The 15,836-nt window shown below is 37.8% G+C and overlaps 1 protein-coding gene across 2 annotated transcripts in view; it reads left to right on the forward strand.

Annotated features, from left to right (window-relative positions):
* AMMECR1 (AMMECR nuclear protein 1) overlaps window positions 1-15,836 on the forward strand; it is a 106,477-nt gene that overhangs the window by 73,940 nt on the left and 16,701 nt on the right. For both annotated transcript variants that reach the window (XR_009050261.1, XM_057717930.1), the window contains exon 3: window positions 10,648-10,762. Coding sequence is in view for 1 of the 2 variants with exons in the window: in XM_057717930.1 (XP_057573913.1) it covers window positions 10,648-10,762 (115 nt within the window). In the remaining variant the exon portion in view is untranslated. The remainder of the gene's footprint in view (window positions 1-10,647; window positions 10,763-15,836) is intronic.

Below are 15,836 nucleotides of genomic sequence, written 5' to 3' on the forward strand. Positions count from 1 at the left end.
TTCAGCATGCTGACAAGTCCCAGCGGCCCGGCAGAGTTGGGAGGCTCACCGCTTTATTGTTCTAGCTATTCCCTGGTGCCTTCGGCATTATTTTCTTCCTGCTCCGTTCATCCCTACTGGAGTATTTTTGGATTAGGACAGAGTTGGTCAGCAAACATGTGAAAGAATCCAGGCAAGATGAGTGGATGGGGGACAAGGGAAGTCAGGAGATGCAGCAGATAAGCCCCGACTCCACTACTCAGTAGCCGTGTGACTTTGGGCACATCACTTTCTGCTCCAGTTCCCCCAGGTGTCAAGGGAAGGGTGTGGACTAGATGGTCTCTTAAGTGCTTGTAGCTCTGACATTTCGTGACTCTCTGACTCTAGGGGGTCTTGTTCTTGGAGGAACACCTATTATGGTTTCTAATATAGCGTAGCATCAGCTCGTCAACTTCACAGGGCTGTTTTGAGTGACAGGATAGACGATGTGAAGACCCTTTGGAAATTCTGTGAAGAATTTTATAAAACAAAGATGATATGAATGATTTAAAGGAAACTTTCCCCCAAAGATATCACAGGGTGATAAACATTAAATTAGTTCCACTGGAATGAATGTAAGGAAAGTTACAGAGGCCTTAAACACAGGTGTGTAGTTATGCTTCACTATAGAGATATATGCCATTGGAAAGTACACAAATCAGAGAAACTGATTCTGTAACCATTGTGTGGTGAAGCAGCTAGGCTGCTGGGGGTAAGGCCCTTGACTTTTCAGCCCAACACCTACCCCTCTGCTTTTCAACTGTACCCTAAAAACCCCAGAAAGAAATAAGCAGTGGATTGTGTACCTTTCTCTGTCACCGTCACCCATCTATCTACTCCCTGAAGGCTGAAATAGAACATTAACCATTACAGAAGGGAATGGGTCATCTTGACCCCATGGCAGCTGCCTTGCATGCTGGCTCGTTACACTTGCCCAGTGGACGTGGCAGCTGTATGCCTTTGTATTAATATTCTCATCTCTACCCCACCCCCATTCTTCTCTTTCATTTCCCTCTTGTGACATTTTACAATTCTTTCTTCCTTCCCTTAGTAGACTAAGAAGAGGAAGAAAAGGAGGAAAACATCCAGAAGGTGGAGAAGGGGAAGAAGAGAAGGAAAATAAAGATGAAAAACATCTCAGCTGAGGCAGTGGAGAGGACGGGAGTCCTTCACTCCCTCTTTCTCAATAGGACCGAGTTGATAAGTTGATTTTGTACCTCGTCTTCAAGACTGACTTAACCCTTTTCCTTTGTTACCTTTAGTCCCCTGTCAGTGACATCTGAGAAAATCATAGACAGGCCACACAATAAGAACCAGCATGCCAGCTCTCAGCAGGCCTGCTCCATCTAGGACTGACAGGGTTTAAGAGAAGACAGTAAACCCGTGGGTAAGACCGAACCACCCTCACACAGCACATAAGTTAGAGTGACACCATATGTTTTGCAGTTTATAGAGTTCAATTTATAGATTTGATTACCATGGAAAGAGAGAAGGAAAAAAAACTGCATGACTCTTGTGGTGAGTATGAGAGAGCTTATTCATTCACGTTGGAAAAGCAAAGTTAAAAATCAGAAACAGGCCCGCCAGGCTAGATATGTCCAAAACTAGTACTTGGTAACGCTATTATGACTTCCAGTAGATTAAATTTCAAATTGTGGAAAGGCTTCAGAATAAGGGAAGGCTTAGTGTCCCACTAATAGGGCTTATTAAATTTAGATAAAACAGATGTTTTTCAGTGACAGCAGCTCTGAATCACCAAGATCAAAATGGAGAAAGAAGAGAACAAAAACAAGCCAAAACTTTCACTAAAAAAGTACCATTTATCTTAGTTGCAGAACCTGCCCACACTTTTAACCTAAAGCATCCAGTTAAACCCCAGGAGAAGCAGCATTAATTGGGGAAGAATTCCTTAAAACTGATTGAATGTGCATATACTGAAGTTGATTTGCTAGCATTCTAGAGGTGGTGCTGTGAAAAGGGAATGGGCCGTAGAGGCAGGCAGCCCAGAGTTCAAGTGTCAATTCTCTTACCTGTTTTTATGACCTTGGGCAAGTTGCTTAATCTCACTGAACTCAGTGAACCTCAGTTTCCTCATCTACAAAATGGGGTTGTTTTGAGGACTCAGCAAGATAATACGTGTCTGGTGTCTGGCACCTGGCTCACGGCAGGCACTCCATAGATACTGGCTCTTTTGTATTTAAAGCTCTTTTTGCTTATAGTGTCATGTCTAAGTATATTAGGACCAGTTTCTTAGAACTTGATTAAGAGCTTTAGATTAGCAGTCTCCTAAGAGGCATGCACCCAGATGATGCATTGTGGGGCCGGAAGAAAAGATTAGAAATTCTACTTCTGACCTTTTTATGTCAAATGTAAGAAAGTACTGAAACTGCACTCATATTTAATGTATAGATTGACCCTGGTGCTCTCATTTGGTCTATGTCAGTGGGTCACTCACATACTCTGAATGAGGGATCCTGAGGACAGCGTGAGAGCCACGATGTGATGGAATTTGATAGCGGCACACTCCTTTCAGTCACTTTCGGCGTATTGCAGCATATTTCAGTTTATGTGCCTGGTTAAGTAGGCATATGGTTCTTAGTATTATCTTCAGCTTGTGGTTTCTTTGCAGGAATCTTCTTAAACCATTTGACCATTGTGCATAGGTTAGCTAAAGCTAGATAAAGCCACTCAGGATGGATAAGTGGCTTAAGAAGATTCCTGCAGGGGAACAGTGGAGTGATGATAACAGTCATACTACAAGCACAAGGCAAGGACCAGAAAAAGGTGGAGCTAGCTGCCTCTTCTCCTGCAAGTCACCTCATAACTTGGTTGGCCAAGTCATCAAGTAAAAATGAAGATAATCTAAGCAGATCTGACAAGATGTCAGCTCCCAAATAAGAAGGAAATTATCAAGAACATTAAATTTGAAATATGTATTTATACCCACTGTTTTTTAACAACAAAGCTTATTCTAAGCCTATACTATGCTTGGGACATATTAGCTATACATGACAGGAGTACATGTACGTATAAGTAAATATACGTATTGAGGATGTGTGCTCAGACTTCTACTGATAAGAACGTTCACTCAAAACCATTTGGAGACCATTGGGTTAGATGAGGAAAGCATGGAGCTTTTTAGTTCTCATTCTGTGTCTGCTACTTAGAGAGTATTTTTGTTTTGTTTTGTTTTTCCTAAGGATTTGGCTGGAGCATAACCAGTAGGATAGAGAATAATATATCTAAATCCATTGGAGACAAATTGAGCACAGTTCAGGGAAGTACATCTCTTGATAAACATTTTTGTTGTTGTATGGAAGTAAAAGGCGAATCCCTGCCCTGGAAATTGTTTAAAACCTAGCTCAGGAAAACTAAGTTACATTACAAAGCAACATATGAATGCATGGCTGCAGGAGAATGGAAATTCTTCATTGAAGAGATACTTGCTCGATGTAGTAGATTTCTTACTAGGAAAAAAAATGTATATACATTTAATTTCTGTAAGTTTAGCTGCAATTCCCGGTCACTTGGTAACAGGTAAACCAGTAGCAGAGAGTGTAAAACAGATCCTTCCAGAAAAGACGCTAACCTTGTCTGACCATTCCTCTCAGCATTCCTATCAAAGTCTTTTACACATATTCATATATTGTTTTGTAATCTACTATTCCTATATCATCCATGGCTCTTCACCTAATAAAAGGCGTACAGCAGGTGCTTAATAAATATTTTGAAAAGAAAGAAAGAAAATTTTGAAAGAAAATGAAATGAAGGCTTCTCAAAAACACCAGAACCCGAAAGGGGAGCCATTTTCCCCTTTAGATGGCCACAGTAAATTCCTGGAGCATATAACTTGCTAAGACCTTCTCATCATAAGGTTGAAGGGTCAATCTTAGTCTTGGGGCTCCATTCCTTTCATCAGAACCATGATATGGAGGCAGTGCCATGGGCATAAACTTAACACATATGCCAATGACCCAGGTTCTTTGACAGCCACTACTTACTGAGCATATATACGGTATACACGTAAGGCACTTATATAGGTATTATTATTCTGTCCACTTGTCACAGTAGCTCTGTGAGGTAGGTACTATTTTTAATTCCCATTTTATAGATGAGGAAATGGAGGCTGACACAGATTAAGAGACTGGCCCAGAAGTCACACAGTTAGTGTGCAGTGGAGCCAGGATCCAAATGGAGGTGTGTCTGACTCCAGAATCCAAGCTCTTGACCATTCTCCTATGCTGTGTTCTATAGGACCGTGAAATAGGGTTCACGTATTAGTCAGGACTCCAATTTTTCATTTTTAGGAGCTATATTTATTGGCAGTAAGCCACAGGGAACTGTTATTACACCTTGGAGAAATGCTTTTGATGACCCTGGGGAAATAATACTTGTTCAGGGTTGTAGAAGTTTTTCTAGATTCTATGAGAAAGGCAATAACATTTACATTTAATTCAATTTGAGAGGCAGTACAGTTTTACAGTACCCTAAGTTAGAGAACACAGGGACGAGATCCCTAGAAACTTTGGAAGTCTATGTCAGGTAATTTTTGTGTTACAGTCTCTTAAAAGTAAAGGTAATCTCACGTTTTCAGATTTCCCAAGATGGAACTTGGTGGTGGTCATACTGTAATCTGTTTTCCATACCCACAGATTTTTTTAATTGCCAAGACTATATTGAGAGCACTGTTCCAACACTGTATAGTAATGAATGACCTAAGTCATATTGAGTCTTAAAGACGAACCTGAGTCATAAAGAGAAAATTAAATTATGTCCATTACACTCTGGTAGAATGTATTTGAAAAGATTTTGTCAGAAAAATAATTTAAACAAAAACCAGTTTCTAGCAGTTCATTTCTAAAAACAGTATCACGTAAATCCAGAAATTCTGCCGGGAGAGCATTATGTGGACGTTACATGGAGGGAGATGAGGAATACCCGCCGTACACACCAAACATTTAGCCGTATGTTTCTTCATGTCTCTTGTATTTTCCAGTTGTAGTTCTGCTCCGCTAAATCAAATTCACAACCTTGTCTCCTAATTTAGAGGTGAGGAACTTGTGGCTAGGAGGCAGATTGTTGACAAGATTGCTCTGGTCATCACAGCATGCAGCCCACAGAGTATTTTTCCCTCCTGGTGGGCAGCTGTGGCCATGTCAGAGAGCAGAGGCTTTTAAGAATTCGAGATCAGAGCAATTCAAGAACTTTAAGCCAATTGCAGGGCAGTAGGTGATAACACTCTAAAGCCTAAGGGAACCCTATAGGATAGGAGCCAAATAACCTACATGAAAAACTCCAGCACCCATCACACTGGTCTTCCTCTCCCTCTTACCCTTCCACTCCTCCTTCGTTGTGTTCTCTCTCTGCCCCTTTGTGTGTGTCTCTGTTTTTTAACTTTCTTTGCTTCCCACTTCCTTTTCCTGCTTGTTTTCTCTTCCTCTCCTTCTTTATTTCTATGCATATATTTCCTTTTTCTTTTTCTTTCCTTCCTTCCTACTTTCTCTTCCTTTCGTTCCGTGCCTTAGTTCTTTCCTTCATTCCCTGTTAATTACCTATCATATCATGTTTAAAACATATATATTACAATTAATACATTTTAATGTTTATGTTCATCAAGCAGCAAGTTGGTTGTACTCATTACTCTAAAGGGGAAAAACATCTCCCAATTAAGTAACACTTTACATATGGGTTACAATTAACAGTTTGCCTTTTTGGGGTCACAGCTCTCACCAAAATAAGTTTCCCTTCCTCCCTCCGTAACCATGACCACGTCCTTTGTTGCTCTTCTCTACCATTAGGTTTGATGAATAATCACTTACTTTTTTGCATTCCATTTTGAGTCTATTATTTTTTTTTAACAATGGGAAGCTAAAATTGCTACTTAATGTGAAAGAGAGGATATATCAATAGATAACTTTTCAGATTTGGGCTTAGGATTCTAGTATTCTAAGTTCCTGGAATTCAGACATGTCACATGTGCATTCTGTTCTAGAAGCTCTGATGAGGAGTGGCAGAATTTCCAGATGATTGAAACTCCTCGTGAAAAAAGCTATTTTTTTTTTTTGTTTTTAGTTTTAGACTAATGTATACTTGGTTTGCTTTTCTTCACCTATCCAAACAGGGATTTTTAATTTTGGTTTTAATTACTTCCTTGTCCTGAAAAATGATTGCCTGTAATATGAAGCCATTCTCAGTTTGGTAACTTTCCACTGGTTAAGTGATTAAGGTCATCAGTGTTTAGAAAGCAAAGGGATGAGTAGATGAGTGAGTGAATAGCTAGCTGGCTAGACTCTTAAATAATTTCTGTTGCATGCTGTATTGTTTGTGATGAGCCTTACAGTATCTAAGGCTTTGTCTCTTTTCAGCTGTTTTTTTCCCCTCATAGTTGCCAGGTACTGTCACAAACCCTTTGATTCTTTGATAGCTAAACTCCTAATTCCTTTTTTTTAATGTTCATTTTCATTAAAGTGCTATTTAACATTAGATATTAACTTTGACAGATGTTAATGCTGCTTCTCAATTAGGCGAAATATATTCTTGGGAAGATGCCAATTTGATTTGAATATATTTGAATTTGGTATTGAATTAAACTGTTGTTTAAACCTTAGCCATCCATCATATGGGTGATGGAGCAGCCGGCAGGTTTTTGTACATAAGTGGTTTGTTTGTTTTTTTTCCTAGCAATATTTAAACAGTAGAAAATGGCCTCCTATTGTAGCAAAGAGAACTTCATACGAATTTACTACAGGATCTCTTTCTTTGTCAGTTCCTTAGATTGCCTAGAATTTAAATTGGCAGATATTACTTTGGTATAAAATGCTTTCCGTGGACAGTATTAATATTTTAAAATCCCTTTTGCTCCTGCAGATTTCCAGTAGACAGGAAGTCTAGCTGTATTTACCCTTCGGCTACTAATGAATGCTATTAAATTATTATTTATCTTCTTTAGGCAGAGGCACTGCAGAAATGCGATCAGAATTGCCTAAGTAAGGCAAGCATTTCATTTTAAAATTCGAAAAAAATCATAATCCAGTCAAAGGTGGCAGCTAAGGTGCAGATACTAGAAAGAATTGTGGACTTGAGTCAGAGAATCTGGGTTGTACCCCTACCTGTGTCACTAACTAGGTCACCTTGAGCAAGTCACTGCCCGGCTCCGGACAGCATATCCTCTCTAAAGGCTCAGCTTCCACATCACATATTCTATATACTAAAGAGAGCGGGGCTAAGGGAAGCTGAATCCTCTTGTTTATCAGCCATCCACACCAGCCTAGCAGCTCTGAGGTCAGTCTCCAGCCGCATTTTTCATCTTTTTTTTATAATCCCTTAAATCCTTGCTAGGCTTTCATTGCTAGTTCTTTTCCCTAGGAATTTGCATTTAGTGATATTGAGGGCTTCCTGCCTTTTAAAATCTGTCTATCTTCATGAATTTAATGAAAAGTTACTTAGAGTTGATGAAAAAATGCAGTAATTAAGTCTTGTTTGAATGCGGGTTTCTGTAACATCAGATTGTTTCCGTCATGATTCATGTACCTTCATTATTTCAGAGTTTCGAGGTATGGGGAGGCATGATTGTTATTTTATCTTATTAGCCATGCTAGCACTCTCCCACTCACTCTTTGTTCTAAACATTCTTTTTTTAAAAGCCCCAAATGATTGAACAACTGGCCCCACATCACAAGGAAAGCTTGCTAGCCTGGTCCTCAGTTGCATTTTAGGTACTTGAAAATGCCATTGATTTGAAATAGTTTGAATTGCACTGAGCTAAAATATACCTTTCACTGGTTTGCTAGGAAATAAACAAAATAATAACTTGCCTCAGAGTGTTGAGAAATTAACAGTATGGCAGCTTCAACGTGTATTTTTTTAATGTAAAAGCTAGAGCTGGATACAAAAATCTCTTCATTAAAGGAGGCCTAGCACTATAGTGAAAAAGCCAGACAATAACAAGTATTGGCAAGGATATAGGGAAGTTGGAACCCTCGTATGTTGCTGGTGGGGATGTAGAATGGTACAATCGCTATGGGAAACTATTTGATGGTTCCTCAAAGTTAAACACAGATTTACCACATGACCCAGTGATTCTACTCCCAGGTATCTACCCAAGAGAAATGAAAACAGTATTGTCCACACAAAAACTCATGCGTGATTGTTCCTAGCAGCATTATTCACAGTAGCCCCAAAGTGGAAATAACTCAAAGGTCCTTCAACAGATAAATGGATAACAAAATGTGATATATCCATAGAATTGGATATTATTGGGTAATTAAAGAGATGACGTACTTTTACAAAATGTAACGTCAAATTTATCAAATAGAAAAAAATAAACAGGATGAAGTACTAATACATGCTACAACATGGATAAAACCTCAGAAACATTATCCTAAGTGCAAGAAGCCAGACACAAATGGCCACATATTGTATGACTCCACTTACATAAAATGTCCAGAACAGGCAAATCCACGGAGACAGAAAGTAGATCAGTGCTTGCCAGGAGCTGGGGGGAGGGGAGAATAGGGACTGACTCCTGATGGGTATAGGGTTTCTTTTTGGTGTGATGAAATGTTTTAAAATTGGATGGGGGTAATGATTGTACAATTCTGAATATACTAAAAACCGCTGAATTGTGTACATTAAAAGGGTGAGTTTTATGGTATGTGAATTATATGTCAATAAAGCTGCTATATATGAAAAACATTTGTGACTATATTACTATAATTATTTGAAATTATAAAATTATATTTAAATTACATTTTTGCCAGGGATTGGGAGGAGGGAGGAAGGGGGAGCTGGTGTTTAATGGGTACTGTGTTTCAGTTGGGCAAGATAAAAAATGTTCTGGAGATGGATGGTGGTGGTGGTTGTACAACAATGTGAATGTATTTAATCCCACAGAAATGTACACTTAAAAATGGTGAAAACGGTAACTTTTATGTTATGTATATTTTACCACAATAAAAATCTATAACCCTAAAATTATATTTTATGTTATTCTAATCTATAAGGCTTTCTTTCCCTTCTTTTTTTCTTTTCACAAGGAAAACCAAAAGTGTGATTGGCCTTTGGGTTTTTATGCATGGGATTCTTCTGGTCTGGGTTTTAGAACTTCTCTCCTGTAGTGGGGCGGAGGGTGGGGGAACATTATACACACACCATATGTGTCTTTATCTTGGCTTTGAATGAGAACTTGAAAATATTTTTTAAAACTTTATTTGCCAGTTGGAAAATAAAAGAAGCCAAGCCATAGGAAATTTATATTGTTAAATTATAAAGTAGTGAAATGCTGTTCTCAGAGTATGAATTATCACAGATTTCCTGATTTTCTTGGTTAATCTTGGCTCCTTGAATGGGGAAAAACACGTATGCTTTACATATAACCTCTCTATCTTTCTGTAAACATTTTCCTCTGTACAGCCGGATAGAATGAGCACCAAAATGTATTGAAAATACTTACAAACATAGGGGTATATTTGTACAATAGAGTGAGTGAGGCTCTAACTGCAGAGGAAGGGATGGAAAAAAGAAAATCCAGCAATGAGGAAGTTACTGAAAAAGGAATGAAATTATTTCCAAAGATCCAAGCAGTTCGTAGGCTCTAAGTTTTTAACCTCTAAGGATTAATCTGTGAAAACATTTTTGAAGGCTGGCTCTGCTTTATAGGACATCTGAAGATCGACGGTGCAAATGCCAGCAGTGCCATTAATATAGTGTGCAATCAGAGGTGTGTTTGTTTTCTCGACCAGGAAGTGGTTTCTTTTAAAGGTACAAGGAACATGTAGTACCTGAGTGTGTATGTCTGTATGTGTTTGTATTTTCTGTCTATCCTACTGTTACAGGAAGAATTGTGATCTTCCAATGGTTTTGTCCTTTATAGTCGGGTTTTTCTAGAGTTTGGCACTGTGGTACACTACCCTTGATTACAGGATCCATTCAGAGTTGATATACTCAGAAATCCATTGATGTGATTAACGGTCTCCTAATCATAATTTTATTTTCTAAGATTAGCCCTATTTCCTGATGTTTCACAATTTTTGAGTCATATCTTGAATTATCCTTTATAGGGGGCCTGAAATCTTTGTATTTTTAGTCTGTAATTTGCATGATTATTTTCATTTTCTTTGATTTCTTTTGCTTGAAGAAAATAAATTTTTTATCTTTTTCTGAACTGTTCATACGCTGTTCTATGGTAACTGGCCAACCTAGTATGAACTTTTTTTTTTTAAACAACATGAAATATATATTTTTTTCCAACAGTGCTAGATCCAGAAGTCTTCCCACAAGTTTCCACTACTCTGGCTTTTATTCTCCTCAAAAGTAAAATAAAACATCCTCAGATTCTACAAGTAACGGGGAAATATACAAGGAAATATCTGTACAGGAAATGTAATTGATCATTCACTCTTTACAGCTGAGTTGGTTACAGGATTGGCTAGTAAACACAATCTACTGAATGAACAGACATAACTTCTAAAATCTTCGGAGCCTTTGAATACATTCGAAGATTTTGGCACCTTTCTCACCTTACGGAGATTTTGTTTTTAATCTCTTACCTTTTTCAAATGATTGCCTGCATCTGAAACTAAGAACTCCCATATCTAGTGATTGCTTTAATATTTGCTTTGTTTTCAACAGTGCCCTTAAAGATAGCCGTTTTCCCCCAATGACAAGGGATGAGCTGCCACGGCTCTTCTGCTCAGTGTCTCTGCTCACTAACTTTGAAGACGTCTGTGATTATTTGGACTGGGAGGTAAGATTATAGAGAATTTTTAAAGAGAAATGAAGGTAACTCCTGAGTAACTGTTTAAAAATTAGGCCCAGAAAATAACTCTTTCAGCCCATTCTCTATTGGAACGCAGGTGACGAGTAACATGGATAAACCTCACAGCTGATCAGTGAGATGTGAACGAAGGAATTTTTCTTTTCTTTTTCTTTTTTAAAGGCAGTACCCTGTGTTGTTTTAATTCCCCAAACTGAATTTGCTCTTCATTTCTATCCTATTACTTCACTACAGCACCTCATAAAAGCTTTTAACAAGTAGTAAGCAGGACTGATTGGAATTTATTTCTCCCATTTCCATTCCGATACACTCTGGTGTGACTGCCACCCAGCAGTTAAGGTGGTCAGAGGGTACATCACAGAAACAGGGAGCAAAAGGGTTAGGATAATACACCAGTTGGGGAAATCATCTCACGGATAATAACAGGGAGTTGGTTAACTACAGGAAAATCAGGCTCATTCATTCTTGCCTCCCTTTATGTATTTACACACACTAACAAGTAAGGGTATATCTGGGGTATCTCTGTGTGTTATGATTATCAGAGAAGCCTATATTGATCAAATTTTTGTTCTTCTTTGGTATGTGGGGTTGAGTTGTTAAGGAAGTTCAAAGATTCTCTCCATGATTTGTTTTGGTGGTTGGGTGGAGTTAGTTGAGTGTATGTCTATGAAATTTTACACGCAAACATACGCACATTACCTGACTGCTTACTGTATTCAGGGCATGTGCTACATGTGCAAAAATGTTAAGATTTGGTCCCTGCCATAAACATCTTATAGTCTAATAGCAGAGAAAAGAAGTATACACAAGCATGAAGAAATAAGTGCTATAAGAATTAAACAATGGGAATTCAGTGATAAACAGGGCATTCTAGTGCATACGCACACGCATAAATGACATGACTGTATCATCATGCTATGACATGTTTAATTCTACTGCCTTTTTAGAATGACTGTCCCTCATGGTAACTGAGATATTTTGCTTTGTAACAGACCACGTTCTTGATAGTTTATTTTTGGCTTTCCCCTCATTCCTTGTGAGACTTTGGACAACTTACTCCACCACGATTCAGTTTTTCCACATACAGAAAAAGACATTTATCAAGTTTTTAATCTTCATTGAAAAAAAATCTCTGTGATATAAATGTTGTTGTTATGCCAGAGCTATTTAAAAAATTCTGCAGAGAGTAGGATGAAAGAGTTCCTTTCTGAGTTTTGTGGTAGGGTTTTTTTTGAGCATTATTAAAATACGAAAGCATCTTAAGATTTTTCTAAAGGAAAGAATAAAATTTGTTGATAGTATTGATCCTGGCAGAGTTGGAATGTGTAAAACCTTTTATAGAATTAAAATCTCCTAATCAGTTGTTTTCTATAAGTTTTATTGTTCCTATTTGAAATTTTCTTGAAGAGAAGTCTACCGTTATTATAGAAATATTCGCAATACTTTATTTTTAAATGATCCCAAATCATATCCCTTACTTATTAACAAATATTGCAGTTTGGGTGGTTCTTTGACTGTTTTAAGGTGACTGCTTCCTCTACTCTAGCTAGAATTTTATTTCTGCTTTCTGAATTGCAGGGTGCTGTGTGTGTATTGGTGGGAATGGGAGTGACAATAGCAGAAAAAGCCCGAGATCTAGGGGATGACTGAGCTACAACAACACTTCTACCCTTACTTGCAGCCACTGAGTTGGAAGTACAGTTCTGGGGGATGGAGCGCATTCATGTGTGCCTAAGTGTGCACGTGTGGCATGCACATGAATGTTTATTGCATAAACGTGTGTGCATGTGTTCTGGGGGAAGGAGAAATGGGGATAGGCAACAGTTGTTAAATAGGTATGGGTAAGCACACCATCATCTTCTTTAGCCCACATCAAGCACTGTCTGCAGCTAAAATGAACCTTGATATTATTGGGCTTTTATGTGCATGAGATGTATCATCTTTCTGTTGGGAGGGTGGGAGGTAAAGCATTCAAGAATTGGTACTGTGCACTCTTTTAGGGTGTATTTATCCTCTCTGATCGGCATCTGCCAGTTTGAATTTCTAGAAGATTCTATATGCTTCTACTTGGTATTGTATATTTAATACATCGCTTAAGATTTAAACATTGATGTCTATTTAGTGATGCTTTTCTGTTAAAGAAACAACAATAAAAAACATATATTTTTGTACTTTGTATGTTAAAATATATAAGCATTTGAAAGTGATTTAGGTACTGCTAGAATGGCTATGTGAAGAGGAAAAGACTGTCCTTTTCAGTTAATTCATCATAGTTTAAAGTATTTAGTATAAGAGAAATTTGTTCCCAAAGAATAAGGATGAAAATTACATTTTTAAAAAGAATGTGATTTGGCCTTTAAAAAAATGTACCATAATCAGTGATTGAAAAATGGAATGGTACTATTGTAAGAATGATATTGTTAGGGTTATCCTTAATAATTCTGAAAAAGCATTGCTACTTTAAACACAGAATGCCAAAGTAGAATTAAAGGCATTTTTAAAAAGTATATGTCAACAACATTCCTCTTCTAGGTATATGTACCCCCAAAGAAATGAAAAAAAGATGTTGAAACAAAACTTGTACATGAATGTTCATAACAGCAGCATTCATAATAGCCAAAAGGTGGAAACAACCCAAATGTCTATCAACAGATGACTGGATAAACAAAATGCATTTATAGCCATACAATTGAATATTATTCAGCCATAAAAAGAAATGAAGTACTGATACATTCTACAACAGGAATGAGCCTTGAAAACATTATGCTAAGTGAAAAGAGCCAGACACAAAGACCACATACTGTATGATTCTATTTATATGAAATATCCAGCGTGGGCAAATCCATAAAGATAGACAGCAGATTAGTGGTTGCCAGGGGTTGTGGGGAAGGGGGTGAATGGAAAGTGAGTGCTTAATGGGTATAGGGTTTCCATTGGGGGTGATGAAAATGTTCTGGAACTGGATAGTAGTGATGGTTGTATAACATTGTGAATGTACTTAATGCCACTGAATTGTACACTTTAAAGTGGTTAAAATGGTAAATTTTATGTGTATTTTACCACAAAAAAGGCACATATGCATATATATGTATATATTTAAACCTCCTGTCCATAATAATGTAGTAATTCTAGGAAGAAGAAAACTTCAAAAATTCAAAAAACATAAAGAAATGCAAGCCATTTGCAATCACACCATTCTGAGATAACCACTGTTAATATTTTGGAATTATTTCTCTTAATTCTCTTTCTGTGTCTTTGTATCAATAAAACTGCATGTTTATGTACCTGAGATCATGTTAAATTTACAGTCACTATTAAAAACAGGACTATGGGGAAGTCTTTGTTTATGATTTATCTTTGTATATAAGTTAATTATTTATATTGTGGATTTCCTTTATGAGGAGTCAGTCGATATTATGAAGGTATACGTTTCACTTTGAGAAATTTCACACTGCCAAACAGGTACAGCTTTTCTTCCAAGAATGAAATACCCTATTCACCATAAGTGTCTCATTTTAACGTGAAGTGCAAAGTGCTATATATGTTTATGCCAGAGGGGGAAACAGGAGATGATTACAGAATTTCAATAGAGAATTTTTAAGTCAGGGATCAGTAATGAGTGTGTTTTATATAAGCAGAAGCCTCTAACATTGGGCTTTTCTGGTGGAAGTACAGTTTGAGAGTTGACCCCCACTGGTGAAGCGTGTTACTGCAGTAGAATTCCTAATTAAAGGGATGAAAATGCCCAGATCAAAGCAGGGAGAGGGCAAAGTCTAGAAGTCCCCAAGGGTAGAGTTAGGGAACTTCAGCAACAAGAAAGACATCCCCCATGGTCATGAGGATGAGGGACGTGACCAGTGGTAATAGACACCTAATTTTCAAATGATCAGGAAACAAGTGAACTGCCACACGGCTGGCAGTTACTCTCTTCTTCATCCAAGGTTTTTAACTCAGCTTGTTTGGGAGCTCTCTTTTGGTAACATGTCTCTAATTTTATGATGGCAGTTAGTAGGAAAATAGGGTTTACATGAGACTTTGTTTTAGAGGCTAGAATGCTTCTATTTGATAACGTGAAGAATGTTTGATAAATGGTTTCACAAGTGGATGTAGTTAATTTCAAGTCACTGTTGAATTGACAGAATGATCAGTAATGCTTCCATCTGTTATATTTCCTCAAAATAGTAATTATACATTTAAAATAAGGGTCTGTAGGTAGCCTCTCAAGGAATCTGGGTAGTCATTAAGAACAACAAAGCCAGCCACGAAAGGCTGTAAAGACAAATTGGAACAGTGGTCCCTCTCTTCTGATCATTGCCCTGTAAGTATGAGAAGAATGAGGAATGATTGATCTGGGGAAAAATTCATTAACTGATAAGTTGGAATATCTACCTGCAAGGCTAACATGGTTGTTAAATGAGGAAAATTGCTCCTCTGGGGAGGACTCTGAGGTGATCTGCCTTGTGTTTGAACACGGAAACTTATCACCGTTGTTCTGTGTTCTTCAGTTGACAACACTCTCAATTCTGAATGGCAGGATGGCTGACAGACATGGCGCTTTAGAAAGAGAAAAGTTCACGCAGCATGTGAGCGTCCTCTAAAGTGACACGGAGCCTAGAACTTGTACAGTTACACCACTTGGGAGCCATGTTTCCTTTTAAAGCTCTGAAAGGAGATAAAACCAATGACATCACAATACCTGGAGTGTGACTCGAGGGGTGATTCTAGGTGTGTGTCATCTACTAGCTGCTCATTTGCAGGATGAGATAAATGAATAAGCCTTTTGTTTGCAGAAGAACTTGTATAGCAAGTTTGCTACCAGTGATCCTGTGGGGAACTGATGTAGCAATTTGCTGACAGACGTCAAAATATTTTATAAATTGTAGTCAGGCATCTTTTCTCTCTCCTGGAGAGACAAGATCATTTTGAAGGCATGAGGAAGAAATATTTTCTGTATTCTGAAATAGACCTTCAGGTCATATTTCAATAGATTACTGACATTTTCACAAACCATAAGGCACTTTTTGCTATCTATAGCTCCCCAAAT

The sequence above is a fragment of the Hippopotamus amphibius genome, chromosome X (assembly GCF_030028045.1).
Source record: "Hippopotamus amphibius kiboko isolate mHipAmp2 chromosome X, mHipAmp2.hap2, whole genome shotgun sequence".
In the NCBI taxonomy this organism is placed as follows: Eukaryota; Metazoa; Chordata; class Mammalia; order Artiodactyla; family Hippopotamidae; genus Hippopotamus; species Hippopotamus amphibius.